The 14,872-nt window shown below is 33.9% G+C and overlaps 1 protein-coding gene across 2 annotated transcripts in view; it reads right to left on the bottom strand.

Annotated features, from left to right (window-relative positions):
* LOC148630241 (uncharacterized) overlaps nt 1-14,872 on the bottom strand; it is a 36,805-nt gene that overhangs the window by 3,617 nt on the left and 18,316 nt on the right. For both annotated transcript variants that reach the window (XM_088564024.1, XM_088564013.1), the window contains exons 4-6: nt 11,004-11,154; nt 5,961-6,271; nt 2,451-2,623 (exon numbers count right to left, since the gene is read on the bottom strand). In XM_088564024.1, the coding sequence (XP_088420150.1) occupies nt 2,451-2,623; nt 5,961-6,271; nt 11,004-11,154 (635 nt within the window). The remainder of the gene's footprint in view (nt 1-2,450; nt 2,624-5,960; nt 6,272-11,003; nt 11,155-14,872) is intronic.

Below are 14,872 nucleotides of genomic sequence, written 5' to 3'. Positions count from 1 at the left end.
TGTAGGTCAAGATATTAGGCTGACTTCACAGTGTCTGTAGTATACTTTATCTCAAGTTCTTTTGAGTAGATGCGATGTATCAAATCCCCGAAATTAGGATTGTTTAAAGATAATACGTCATCTATATGGCGGAAACTGAGATTGAAGGATCTAGCCAAACGATATTCTTTCTTTCTGATCAAAACAGCTATAAAGTCAGCCTCATAAGAGTGAAGGAATAGGTCAGCAAGTAAAGGAGCACAATTTGCTCCCATTGGAATGCCGACCGTTTGTTGAAAACACATGTCCACCACATTGGACAAATATGTTGTCGATTAAAAATTCCAGCATTTTGTAAACATCTTCCTCTGTGTATTTGAAAGATGATTTGGAATTATTTCTTACAAAGTATGAGGAATCTCTACCAAGAACTATACATTTGTATCTAGATGTACCATCTTTTTTGGAAAAACAACGACGTATAATGATTTTAAGTCGGAATTTTAACTGAGTATGGGGAATAGAAGTATACAGTTTGAAAAATCATGGGTTTTAATGCTACTATATTCAGATAATAGTCTTGAACTAATTGTCTCCAAAAAAAATCTTTAGAATTTTTCAGGATCCGCATTAAATTAATACCATTACGGGTATGAAACATGAATTATCTGCAAGGAACATATATTGCAGATTGCCCTGTTAATACATGAATTATCTGCTATGAACATACACTGAAGATCATCCTGTTAAAACATTAATTATCTGCTAGGAACATACACTGCATATTATCCTGTTAAAACATGAATTATCTGCTAGGAACATACACTCAGATCATCATGTTAAAATATGAATTTTCTGCTAGAAACATACACTGCATATTATCCTGTTCAAACATGTATTATCTGCTAGGAACGTACACTCAGATCATCATGTTAAAATATGAATTACCTGCTAGAAACATACACTGCATATCATCCTGTTAAAACATTTATTATCTGCTAGGAACATACACTGCAGATTGCCCTGTTAAAACATCAACTATCTGCTATGAACATACACTGCAGATCATCATGTTAAAACATAAATTATCTGCTAGGAACATACACTGCAGATCATCCTGTTAAAACATGAATTATCTGCTAGCTGCTAGGAACATTCACTGCAGGTCACCCTGTTAACACATGAATTATCTGATAGGAACATACACTGCAGATCATCCTGTTAAAACATGAATTATCTGCTAGGAACATACACTGCAGATCATCCTGTTAAAACATGAATTATCTGCTAGAAACATATATTGCAATCATCCTGTTAAAACATGAATTATCTGCTAGAAACATACACTGCAGATCAATCAAAATGCAAAATTACAGCTATTCATGTTAAACCATGTAGACAATTGAGCATTCTCAAAGGTTATAATAGATTACTTCAAAACATGACGATCACCTAAATACAATATGAATACTCTGAATGCTTATTTGTAAGAATAGAACGTTACATATTGGAATTAAAATTTTAAAAAAATTAAATCGCATTCTACATTAAAAAGTAGTTAAAACATATATTACCTTATAAACTGAGAGAAACTTAAATGAATCAGTGACAAATAGTATTTCATCATATTTTGTTGTGTTGTGTTGTGAAAGAGTGATAATTCTATCAAAGTCGTTTTCGATCTATGCAAGTTAAGTTTTGCACACATGTGTAATGCAATACTCATTTATGAAAAAAACATATCTTAATTTCTATAAAATTCTGAATAGTTCAGCTTTATCGAGCAACATTTTCCATTTCGTAAAACCTAACTTGGAGTGTTTGCCACGCCCCTAACTACGGACCAACATCACTGGTATCCAATTACACTAAAAGCATGCATGTAACTTATATTTGGCCTTTTTGATTGATAACAATGACAGTTTTCATCCGCGATAAAAAAAAATTGATTTCATATTGGAAAAAAATTGTTCTCTTTTTTTAAATTCATTTTTAGTTTTAGTTTTCTAGTGATATCGAATTAAAATATAAGAACTGTTTTCAACTGTTGGTTAGATTATAGGATATAAACTGTTTTTGGTCGGTTTACCCTGCAACATAAAACGCTTTGCGATTTTTCGGTGTGAACCTATCCAAAGTCGTTTATATCCTATAATCTAACCAGAATTGAAAACATTCCTCAAGTAAACCTATCTATTTATGGTATATTATTACATGATATTTTAACTGCCCTTTATTTAACTGCTTTCAAGTCTTTTCAAGTTAAGATGCTTTTTCAGTCATCTCGAAATGATTCTAAATGGTTTTTTTTTCTTTTTTCCAATGCAGTCATTTTTTCATATGATTTGCTTGGCCTCGATTTTCCGTTTTCCTCATTTCATTAGTTTTTTTTTTTTTTTGGCGGGGGGAGGAAGATGCATAAACCAAAACAAGCTATTGAAAAGGTTAAAATCAATAAAAGTTTAACTTACTGTTTATCCATCATTAAAGCTTTCTCCAGAAGTTCTAATGCCTGCTCCTCTCTGGATTTATGGAGCTCCTTTCTTCGAGCTTTTCTTTCTTCCAAAATCTCCGTCTGTCTGTATCTTTCTGTCGCTAACTTGTTATCTGCTGTTGAAAGATTCTGCATGATAGCATCTGTTTCCTGTCAAACAAGACATACAAGTTTTTGTTAAGGTTAAAAGAAATTCGATGTAAATGGATATGAATATGATTCTCATGAATCAGTTTTTTTATATTGTTAGGAGGTTCAAACTTTGATGATGTTTATGTCTTCAGGCCAACATTTGTTTGGTGCTTGTAAAAATATTCATATATAATAACTAACTGCATATAGCATAGGGTTGTAGAATTCAAATTTTTAAAATGTTAAATCATAATTTGTGTAAGCAACTGTAATACAAAACAACTTTATATACCGTCAATAGATTTTTGAATAAGCTTGTTGTCTCAACGAGAAGACTTCATTAATTGGTGAAATGATATTGGTGTAAACTAAACGAGATTTTTTGTACATTATTGAATGTTTTATACAACCTTCTAATTACATTTCAAAAATCCGTCCTTATTTGGAATTTCTTATACCAATATTCTTTGCCATAAAATGATTTTTATTCTAACTAGTATTTTAGCGAATGCATATTTAACTCATTTTTAATTGACACGAAAAAAGGCATAAACAGCCACATGCCAAACAAAATGATAACAGTCTGTCTTCATCGTATAGAATCAGTTGAGTATTATATTATTTACAATCATTAAAAGGGAACGATTTGTATATGAAATCATGGGCATTTGTGTGATGATTTTTATGACTAGATAGGCTTTAGGCTAGAAAGTGAATATTATAAATGTACCGATTCTATTTGCTGTGTTTAAATTATTAAAATGAAGGATAGGGTGTTTACTTGTACTCGATCTACAATTATCTGGAATACTGTATCAGCAAGAGTATAACAGACTAAAATGTACTAATTTTTATTGCTTTGCTAAGGAGTTTGCCTTTATAGGACTTTAAAACGATTGTAAATTCAATGGAATGCAAAACCCACTGTTAGCTAAATGTTATACGGATTCTTTCACCAAATTTCCGAAGTGCCTTCATCGTCACTTCAATATAGAAATAACATATAATTATTTTATCGTTAATACATTGTTTTCTAATATATTTTTTGTCGAGAGATTGTAGCATATGTAAATGTTTTAGGTCCAACGTTCCTCTTATTTATAACTCAATATAATTACGATGCTAGGTAACATTAACTATTTGAAAGTACCATGTATGAACTTTATGTTCTTTGTTGTGTATGTCTGTTTTCCATGTCTGGTCTTTGTCCCTGGATTACATTCTTTTGATTACTGCTATAACCTTGGTTCCCATTGATTACTCTGATGACAGAGTAATCAAGGGAACGAAGATTCTAGCGGATATTATAAGAATGCAACCCAAGGACGACTAAGACTAGACAGGGAAAACAAAACACCCACAGCAAAGAACATAACCAAAATAATACTTACAAAAAAGCATAATAAAATAACTCGTAATCACTTAAACTGGCAGTTATAATGAGTTTTATTTGTTATTTGTGTCGTCAATCACAAGAAAGGTCGTTTTAAAAACAAATCAATATTATACAAACGTCTCAGAATGTGACTGGCCGAGTGGTCTACGGCGCTGGACTTTGTGCAAGCGGTGTTGCCATAGATGTCACAGCGGTTCGAGTCCCGCGGATGGAACGACCAAAAATTTGACAGTTCTAACATCGTTTGGAATTTTTCAGACCTTTCTATACGTTTACGTATCTTCCCGGTATCGATTTCATCCGATGGAGCAGTGTAGTGAATAGAGTCGTCACATTCAAATCATATATTTATCATTTAATTGGTATATTTCGATGTAGTTGAAGTATTGGTGTGTAATATTTGCTTCCCTGGCTTTTTTTACAATTTAATGTTCTATTTTCTGTCTAATGTTAATTTTCTGACTCGTTCATTTAATACCAATGTAATTATATCAGATATAAATATTTAAGATGATCATGATGAGGTGATCATGTATAAAATAGGACTAGTATTCACTTAATGATCGGTAAGAGCTGGTCGCTTATAAACATCGCTAAAAGTTTTATAACAAAACCAGGATAAATCTTACATGATAATGTCTTTAATTCTGACATAAATATCTCCCTATTCTGTTATCTAGAAGACACAAACCATTTGTACTTTGTTTTTTATATAAATTTTGAATAGGACCAATGGCAAGTATTAGTTGCTTTAAACACGTCAGCACTATCTTATTCAAGCGGGCATACGAAAAAATTATCGTTAATGTCGGAAGTCATAAAATGAAGTACGTCAGCGGAGTCCTATATATGATGGTCTTAACACAAATACTTCAAGATCGTTTGGTCTGAAGAAATTGTTTGACATTTTCGAGAATGTGCAGAGCAAGTATTGTGCTGTTTGTATTTTAAAAAAATACAAAACAGAACTCTGAGACCAAAGGAGAAATAAGAGATATGAAATTACACACATAATTGCAAAGTTCAAGTTAAAACTTCGATACCGTGGTGAGAAAGCCGTGTTTGCAATACAAAAAAAAATAAAGAGGAAGTCCCTGCCTGTTGAAACATACATTATAGCAATATGATTGATCAAAATGAAAAAAAAGTTATTATTGATAAAACGAGAATAGGTATGATGTATATGCCAAAAAGACAACAACCCCCGATGAAAAAGTCGGCCTAAAGCTGGAGTATTACACAGAGCAACTGGGATGTGTGCCCAGGTGGTGGAATGGAGTACCCCTGGCGTGTTACATGCTGGGGTTGTCAGGCTATCATTACGGAAAACCTGACCGCAAACCATAGTGGTGCACCGTGTTGGGAAAGATGCCACGTTCCTCGCACGTTTTTGCAGTGGCAATTAAAATTTGTCGACCCTATTGTCCTTGTGTCCCACCCCTTTCTCATTTCATCATCATTTCATGTTCATTTTGTCATCCATTTCATGTTCATCGTCTGACTATAGCTGAAATATTGCTGCTCGGACGTTAAATCCCAACAATCAATCAATTAATCATTAATAATGTAGAAAAATCTAAGCTTATTGTTTTCTACTCGTGGGTTTTAAATGTGTGATTTATCTCTTTCGATGTTAATTACTAACATAAGGTTCAATTCAAAAAGCTTCCTTCCTCATATTGAAAAGTCGTTATCAGGTGAAAACTTGGAATGGTCAACGATGATTAAATGCTGAAAAGCAACAAAACCCCGTTTTTCCTGGGAAGCAAAAATAACTATGAGATCAAACAAATAAGCTTTAGGAAATACGTCGAAATGAATAAGAAATGAGAGAAGAAAAATAATAAAAAAAGCTAAGGTTTTGTTTTCAAATTTATAGAACACTTACCTCTGGTAAAGCTGTTTTGGTCATGAAAGGACTAGGAGAGGGTAAAACACCGTTTAATTTATGACACCTACCTCTTGTAAAGCCTTTTTGGTCATGATAGGACTAGGTGTGGGTAAACTTCGTGAAGTTTGTGCAGAGATGGGACGTTCAACAAGTGCCAGAGAAGGTACACTAAGTGATGAAGGACTGCGGCTGCTGTCGCCGTACATAAGACGGCTCTGTTCTTTTCTTTTCATATATTCTCTTACACACATTTTGTTTTCGTCTGATCTCTCGTCTATGAATGATATTCTTGAGCTGTTCCTAGACGCCCTGCTTTTACCACGTTTTTCATCAAGGTATTTGTTGACACAATTTCTCTCATACTCTACTCGTCGCTGTTCTGAAATGAGAGACAAACTTCAAGTTTCCATAGCTGACATCTATAAATAGAAAATTGCAATCACCTGTTTCATCCGTAAAAAATATCAATCAAGAATAAAAGACTTACTTGGTAATTTTGATTCTGTAAATAACACTTTTACGTAAAAATCATTAATCAAAATCTCTAACACCATGTTGAATTCGACAAATTGATTGGTTTCGAGGGGATTCCCTAATGTGTAATGACCCATGACATGATGACCCAGTAAACCACGCATTGCCTGTCATGAATTTTCATATATAAGTTCAAAACCATGTTCCTTTCTTAATAATCTCCAAAGGAAATTGTTCGGCATAAGCAAACTTAAACATATATAGAAATAAACGAAGGTTTTATCTGTTATGATCACACACAAGAGCGTCTGTTTCACTTTGACATTGACCTTAGATGGTGCTATATTCTGATCAGCTAGAACATTGTTCTAAAGTAGTAAATAAAAGAAAGATTTCGATGTGTTAGTAATAGCTTATGTTAATGAAAAAAAATGTTTTCTTAAATTTCTTCTAATTTTAGACAATGCAAAAGAAAAAAGAGCACTTTATGATTTAGAAATGTTAAAAGAGGCTTCTGATGATGTCAGAATTAGGAGAGAAAGTATAAGAGGTGCAGATAGAAGACATGGTGTCCTAGAGAGCACACTCAGATTACAATTAAGTAATATTACAGAGGTTGATAACCTCAAAATGTGTAGTCCAACCATTTTTACAGCTTCAGAGGGGATTGAATTAGCAAGGCATTGTGTGTCAATGGCAGAAAAAGGTTATGGGTATGCACGGTGGCAAATAATGGAAATGGCAGCTAATGTGTGTGCTATATAGGAAAGAAACAAAACTGACTAAACATTGTTTTTCGTCCCGAAATCCTAATGTCAAAATGGTTCAGCCCACAAAAAAGAGAACAGATTAGAAATGATATCCGAGCAGAGAATGTTACAAACATTTTGAGGAGTTAAATTTATTCTCGATGAATACAGTATAACAAACCAACCCTCACACATCTGGAATGTTGAAGAGACTAGAATCTCCCTTGATCATTCTCAACCCAAAGTACTCTCTCGTCTGACGCTTGAGTTAGCAAACAATGGAATGGCTCGTATGTACAATACATCTCCTAATGGATGGGTTAACACTGAGATTTTCTTGGATTTTTTTCAAAGTCCATACTACTCAACGCCCTTTAATTCTATTCTATGATATGCACTCTACCATCACCCTTGATATAATTGAATCTGCCAGGAAATCAAATGTTCATCTATTTGTTCTCCCTCCACATAGTTCTCACATATTGCAACCTCTGGACGTGTCTGTCTTCAGCGCATTAAAAAAGAGCTTGAATACTGAATTCCACAAACATATACATGAGAAACCTAATTCAATAAATACACGTTATCGTCTACTTTCATTTATTAACACTGCATACAATAGTTCTATAACCGTTGCAAACATCATGTCAGATTTCCGTAAGACAGGAATTTTCCCACTGAACCCAGAGGCTGTTCAGCCAAAAACGTCAGTGCCACAAATTAATACAGTGACATCAACAAACAAACCTAGCAGAAAAGAACCTAGATATGAGATCCATCAAAGTACTGTTTGCACAGAAAGTAGAAACATTTGAAAAGTCAAAACAAACTGAGAAACCTAAAAAGAAAAGAACAACTTTTGTAACTCCCTTACACGCAGCTATTACTGAAGAAAAATTCAGAGAATTACTGATCCAGAAGGAGACATAAAAGGAAAAATCTAAATAAAATAAAACACAAAAGAGGGAAAAGAAAAATGACGAGTTGAGTTTAGCGAAAAATCAGCTAGAAAGAATTTAAGCCTTAAAATTGTTAGCTGGACACAATGTGATTTCTTAAGTGCGTCCATTTAAAGTATTGTACCGAGGAGGAACACTTATCTAAAACTTCTACTGTCCCTTGTGTGTTGACTCACAGAGTATTTTATAAATACCTTGATTTTGTGACTGTAGCATAGACATTAACAAGATCGATTATTAAAACATATAGCTGCTTAATCCGTTTATTTAATTAAAGAAGCTTGTAAATTTAACTCCACTTAAAATCGCATTATCTCAAAGGTATTATAACAACTACAATGCGAACCCATTTTTTGTTACTTTCATCAGTTGAGAACAGCTAAAACATTTTGCTTTGTTCAATGAACAATCTGTCGAACTTAATTTGAAGTTTCAAAATCATTCCTTTATCCATACACAGGTGTTTATTCTAGGCATGCGCAAGATTACCGGACTTTCATTGTTTACAAAAACAGAATGTGGGTTATGTAGACAACTAATAAATCAAATTTGTTAATGTCAATGGTTATAAAGAATGATTTCCTTAAATAAAAACATTGTATGTAGATTTAGTATTTGAAAGTTATGAGCTTATGTTTATAAAAGACAGCAAGTCTTAGGTGCGCAGACATACCGAACTGTATAGTTGTTTTGATTTCACAAATATTACTAATACAACTTTTTTCTTTTGTATGATGTATTGTTAATTGCACCAATCCCCAGCCTTTAATGCAATATATATAAGTCTAAAGGATTGATTAATTGATTGTTGGGGTTTAACGTCCGAGCAGCAATATTTCAGCTATATTCAGACGATGATCATGAAATGATGATGAAATGAAAAAATGGGATGGGACACAAGGACAGTAGGGTAGACAAATTTTGATTGCCACTAGAAAAAGGGAGGGATGGGTAAGGTCGGGCAATTTAGCCTCCTGTGACGGAGCGCAGTGGTTCTTACTCCTATCGAATACCACAGCAGGGTTCTTTAACGTGCGAGGAACGTGGCATCTTTCCCAACACGGTGCACCACTATGGTTTGCGGTCAGGTTTTATAGCCTGACAACCCCAGCATGTAACATGCCAGGGGTACCCCATTCCACCACCTGGGGCACACATCCCAGTTGCTCTGTGGACAGAGCGCCTAGCCCCCGGCTAGGTTTGTGAGCACTATTTAGTCGCCTTTTACGACAAGCTTAGCGCTGCTGCAGGCCTATTCTTTTGACACCCGGACCTGCACGGGGCAAAAGTCTAAAGGCATCTGCCAACCAGCTAACTTAATGGGTATCGGATCGTCCAGTTACGACGATGCAGCACAAACAAAAAAAAATTATATAAGTCAAAAGGATTGTACAACGATACCGATAAACACTACAACACACTATAATAAAGTATATAATGGGCAAAATTTTCAGTCAACAAATGACCTTCTTCAGTGCCTTAAATAAACTGAGTGTGTATGAAAGTAAATGGTCTGTGAACACAACTCACTACATAATCAGGTGAATACCTGTGACGTATAATTTTTTTACCGACAGCAACAAAGATCTTGAACATTGTGCTATAGACACACGTTGTGTGTTGATCTTGAATACCGAAGTATAAAAATAAAAACAGTGCATTGTCTGGCTGTCTGAAAGCAATCATAGGTGGTTCGGGAAAGACTTTGGATAATGTTGAGTTTCTCTCGACAGAGGCCCAGTGCTCACAAATGGTGTTGTGGCTGTTTTTAAGGCAGGGGTGGTATGTTAGAACACAAGGGGTTCTTTTACATTTTTCCTTTGCCTTGTATTGTCACAGACTACTTCTTGGGATATTGTGAATTCTTTGGAACCCTTCTTTGATGGTCTTGTATCTATATCCCCTTCTTCTTAAATTGTTCTTCAGTTGACCTAGACGTTTTTTTAAGGATTCGTCATTTGAACAAATGCGTCTTAGCCTAAGAGCTTGACTGAATGGTATACTCTTAGTCAGGTGAGATGGATGACAGCTCTTAGGCATAAGATATTGATGTGTGTCAGTTGGTTTGGAGAATAGGTCCGTGGAGAGCTCTCCCCCCGATAAGGTGCTGGAGGTATCGAGGAACGAGATGCTAGTAGCAGATGTTTTGTGAGTGAACTTAATTGAAAGATGTTGATTGTTGGCACGAGCGATAAAATTGTTTAGTTCTTCTTCGTCATGTGTCCACTTTATATCAACGTCGTCAATAAACTTATACCAGGACAGAGGCTTTTCTATAGAGGATTCAAGTTGTTCTTTTTCAAATTTTCCCATGAAAATGTTGGCATAAGACGGAGTCATTTATTTGTAAGTAATGGTCTCCATTAAAAGTAAAATTGTTCTTTTTTAAAACCATTGTGAGCAAAGTGACTAGGCAGTCAGTAGGTGGAACTTTGACCTCCCGAGAGTCCCATACTTCTCTGCAAGCCTCGATACCATCAGAGTGAGGCATGTTGATGTAGAGAGATGTAACGTCCATATTGACAAGACAAGGGGATTCAGAGCCTGCACCTTCTGTAAGTAATCAGTCGTATCTTTTATAAATGATGGAAGTTTTTCAACATGTGGACGTAGATGAAAGTCCACGAATTCCGAAATTTTCTCTGTTGGATGGCCGTTAGCAGAGACTATAGGTCTACCTGGGTTGTTAACTTTGTGAATTTTGGGGAGTAGGTAGAATCGACCAGGTTTAGGATTTTCAGGTTTGAGATATTCAAGAGTTTTTAATGACGCCATGACTTTCGATTATTGACTTAGTATAGTAACAGGAAAAAAATTGAAGATGTTTTTACCCCAAGTCTTGATTTACAAGGATAAGAAACGTAAACCAAATCTTTGAGGACTTCCATCATTGATTCTACATGCATATTAAATTAAAAACATATCATACCCAACATTCTTGATTCTGCCCTGAGTTGTTCAGTTTCATCTTCAAAGTCCAACATTGTACCCCTCAGTTCCATACGGCTCTCCTCTATGGCATCGATCATGTCCTCCGTCTCTTGTTCAAACAAATCAAGAAGACTCTCCACAAACGCTCTCTGAAAAAAAAAACACACCACATCACAAATCTAACAATCAGATTCTAATTACAACCGGAATCATACCGTACATTTGCTTTTTGGTCGAACAAAATTTACTACACACAAGATCAAAATATTTCAAAACAATTTCTCTATCGCTCTCTCTCTCTCTCTCTCTCTCTCTCTCTCTCTCTCTCTCTCTCTCTCTCTCTCTATCGCTCTCAATACCATTAGCGGTGTTTAAGTATTATATCACGTAATAATAATAAAATTAATAATAATTACTTGTTTTATTTAGACAGGATGAACAGCACATTAAGATATATTAACTTGTTTTTACAATATGGTATAAAACTATATACACTATTTTCATAACAATTTATAAAAATTATAAAAATAAAAAAAAAAACACTGACACAGAGTGTAATCAAGGGAACCAAGGTTATAGCGGTAATCAAAAGAATGTAATCTTGGGACAAAGACCAGACATGGAAAACAGATATACACAACAAACTTCACAAAGCAACTAAAATCATACATACAAAGTAACAAAATTAAATGAACAACTCCGACTCCACTAAAACTGGGAGCATGGACCAGGCGCACCGGTAAGGGTCCTCTGCTTTTCTAGAAACACCCGCCCAGTTTCTCAAGTCCTGGGTAGGCGGAAGAGAAAAGGAAAACTATGTCACATTGAACAAATCAATTTACAGATAACAATACAAATATTATAATTGGAATATGAATTGAAGTAATTTACTTTAAACATATCTAACGATGTACTTTTCCTTACATCAATTGTTATTAACACTATAGGAAAACGAACGGTTCGATCTCTTGGTGTTTGTTAACACTTTGTCTGGTTGTCGAGGAACTTATTTGTCTAATATTTCTTAAATCTAGATTTTCCTGTGTGAAGTTGTTAAGCACTTTATATGTTAGAACATATTTTGAATACATATGATAATCACATAGAAGCATACAGTTCGGTGTTTGAAATAGAAACAAAGATAGTTATCTTATTTCATTAATATTCCATGATTTTTTAATTGAAATAAAGTACTTTTGGTTTTATACGGAAAAAGACTCGTTTCCTCGTGGAAAGTTTTTTTGTCATCTAAATATAGGATTATGCTATGCAACCCAGTTCAGTTAATCAATATTAACTTTGAATGTTGAATGTTGAATTCATTACAATACATTTTCCATCAAAATTGTTTCACTTTTATGTAAAAAATCTAACACAATGGAGACCTCAAACGATTCTCGACTTTTTATCTAATTGTAGAAACGAGAATAAAATGACAAAGAAAATACTCGATTGTATTGAAAGTGTAATTACACGATCGATATTTCTTTAGCTTTTACTTTCTTTTGTTGTTTTTCCTGAATTTTATCGATAAATATATTTCATTTCTCCGGATCATCAACGAGTTACTATGAGTTACTCCATTGTTGCACTAGTTAGTGTTTATAAGACTAAAATACTTGATTTGCTATTGAAATCTGAGCCGTTTTTTAATCATACATTTGTTTTAATGAATAAATAGAATTTCATACTTGTTATGATATACATTGATAGATTTGTCATCAATTACTTGAGTACAAATACCATTTTCTTGTTAAAAATAGCAAACATTCCGATGTTGTGAAGTAAGATCCACGTTAAGATCCTTATACTATTCCTTCTCCCGTTTTCGTTATTCCGTTTGACTTTTGAGGTTTAAACATGCTTTATATGCATGGAGTGTTCATATCACAACTCATACGTTATGCTAGAGCTTGCCGAAAATACGCAGACTTTTTGTATCGCACTAGAATTCTAAACGAATAGGCTTCTGGAACAGATTTATGTTGCTACAGTCATCACTACAGAAGTTTTATGGTCGTCATTATGAACTCGTTGATCGTTATGGTGTATCCATCTGCACCATGAAAACTGATTTGTTCAACGAGTCATAGTTTTCCTTTCTTCGTTTGTCTACCCCGGACTTGACTCGACGGGTGTTTCTAGAAAAGCAGAGGACGCTTACCCTACCGGTGCACCTGGTCCATGCTCCCAGTTTTTAGTGGAGTCCGAGTTGCTCATTTGCTTTTGTTACCTTGTATGTATGATTTTAGTTGCTTCGTTCTTTGTTGTGTATGTCTGTTTTCCATGTCTGGTCTTTGTCCCTGGATTACATTCTTTTGATTACCGCTATAACCTTGGTTCCCTTGATTACTCTTATACTTGACTCACAATAAAAAGTTAAAATAATTTATTTTATATAATTAGATATAGTAAATATTCATGAGATCACAAGGACCACCCCTTTCGGAAGAAAAATCTGTCATGAAGAGAAGGCCAGCGGCCCTGGGATTTAATCATATTTTTTTTCAATTTAATATAATTTGAAACATATTTTTTCATTTTTGCATTTCTGAGTATGCCAGTTCTTTATTTTGCTGTTCAATTATTAATTTCACAGCACTTTAAACAGCGGTGGGGGCTTGCGTCGAAATTTAGCTCATTTTCACATTGTATGTAAACAAGCCAGGAAAATGGCAAACAAATGCCCTATGACCCTATGTTTTGAAAGTTGCAAAAGATAACTTGACTTATGAACCTTAAAGAGTGATACATAAAACTGCTTGATTTCTAAAGGTTTATTCACAAGGGACATCACTTAAAATATGGGCTTGCATTGGAAGCAACGGTTTTTTTTTTTTTTTTTGCTGAATTTATTCCTAATAGCAGTGATGATTTTCGATAATTCAAACTGTGAAATAAATTCTGTAATTATTACCACAAATATCAATCCGCCGTACACATAATTTAGAATGCATGTTGACAGTAGCAACGAATAATGGAGTAAATTTATACAATAAATTAGTAGTAACCAGAATATGATCACTCGTACCAATTTTTTGTTTTGAAGATTTGGATGTTCTATTATAAAGATGAAGAATACTGTACATTAATGTGAGTCGGCAATACCTGATTTTTTATTAATCTTTGGAAAGATATATAGATTAATCGTAACAGTTTCTGATCATTATTATGGAAACATAAAATATAACATTTCGAAATGTCAAAGTGTCAATATTTTTTGTAGTGCAATCATACAATCACTATGGGGGGCAAACATGTATACTTCACAGTTTTTGTAATAAACATAAGTTATTATAAAATCATATTTGTAGCTATTTATTTGGTCTAAGTGGACCTGTTAAATTAACTTTAAACACAATAATCATTTTTTTTTATAAATGTTTAAAATTAAATTGAAAAAAATGAAATAAAAATACATTATTTTGAAATGAGAAAAATTTTAAATTAAAAAAGGTTCGATTAAAGTTGTTTAACATTAGCATCCAACGATATCAATAACTAGACAGAAATTGCCAGGTCTGGTTGTTTTAAAATCCATAAATGATAACTTCTATTAAAAAAACTGGTGTGCCCAACTTATAAATGAAAAGTTATTGTTATTTCATCTTTTATAGAAGTTTCTCAGGGCGATCAAAGTTTTCTTTCATTAAGACAAATGACGACAACTGATGTAAACATATAAGAGTAAAATATTCAGATTGTATTTATTTTATTCCCCAACAATATTGTTTGTGTTCCTTTGTAAGCCTAAGTTCCTTGACATTTCTTTTTGGTTCAACAAAATAACCTAAGAATGTTTCATTCATAATGGGTTATCCATCCTTACATGATCTAGCTATTTACGCTAGTATTTAGCATCGCTTG

This window comes from Perna viridis, chromosome 1 (assembly GCF_037379345.1).
Source record: "Perna viridis isolate PV_CMFRI_1.1 ecotype Kerala chromosome 1, ASM3737934v1, whole genome shotgun sequence".
In the NCBI taxonomy this organism is placed as follows: domain Eukaryota; kingdom Metazoa; phylum Mollusca; class Bivalvia; order Mytilida; family Mytilidae; genus Perna; species Perna viridis.
The sequence above is the reverse complement of the archived record's forward strand: the minus strand, read 5'-3'. Positions and strand labels throughout refer to the sequence as shown.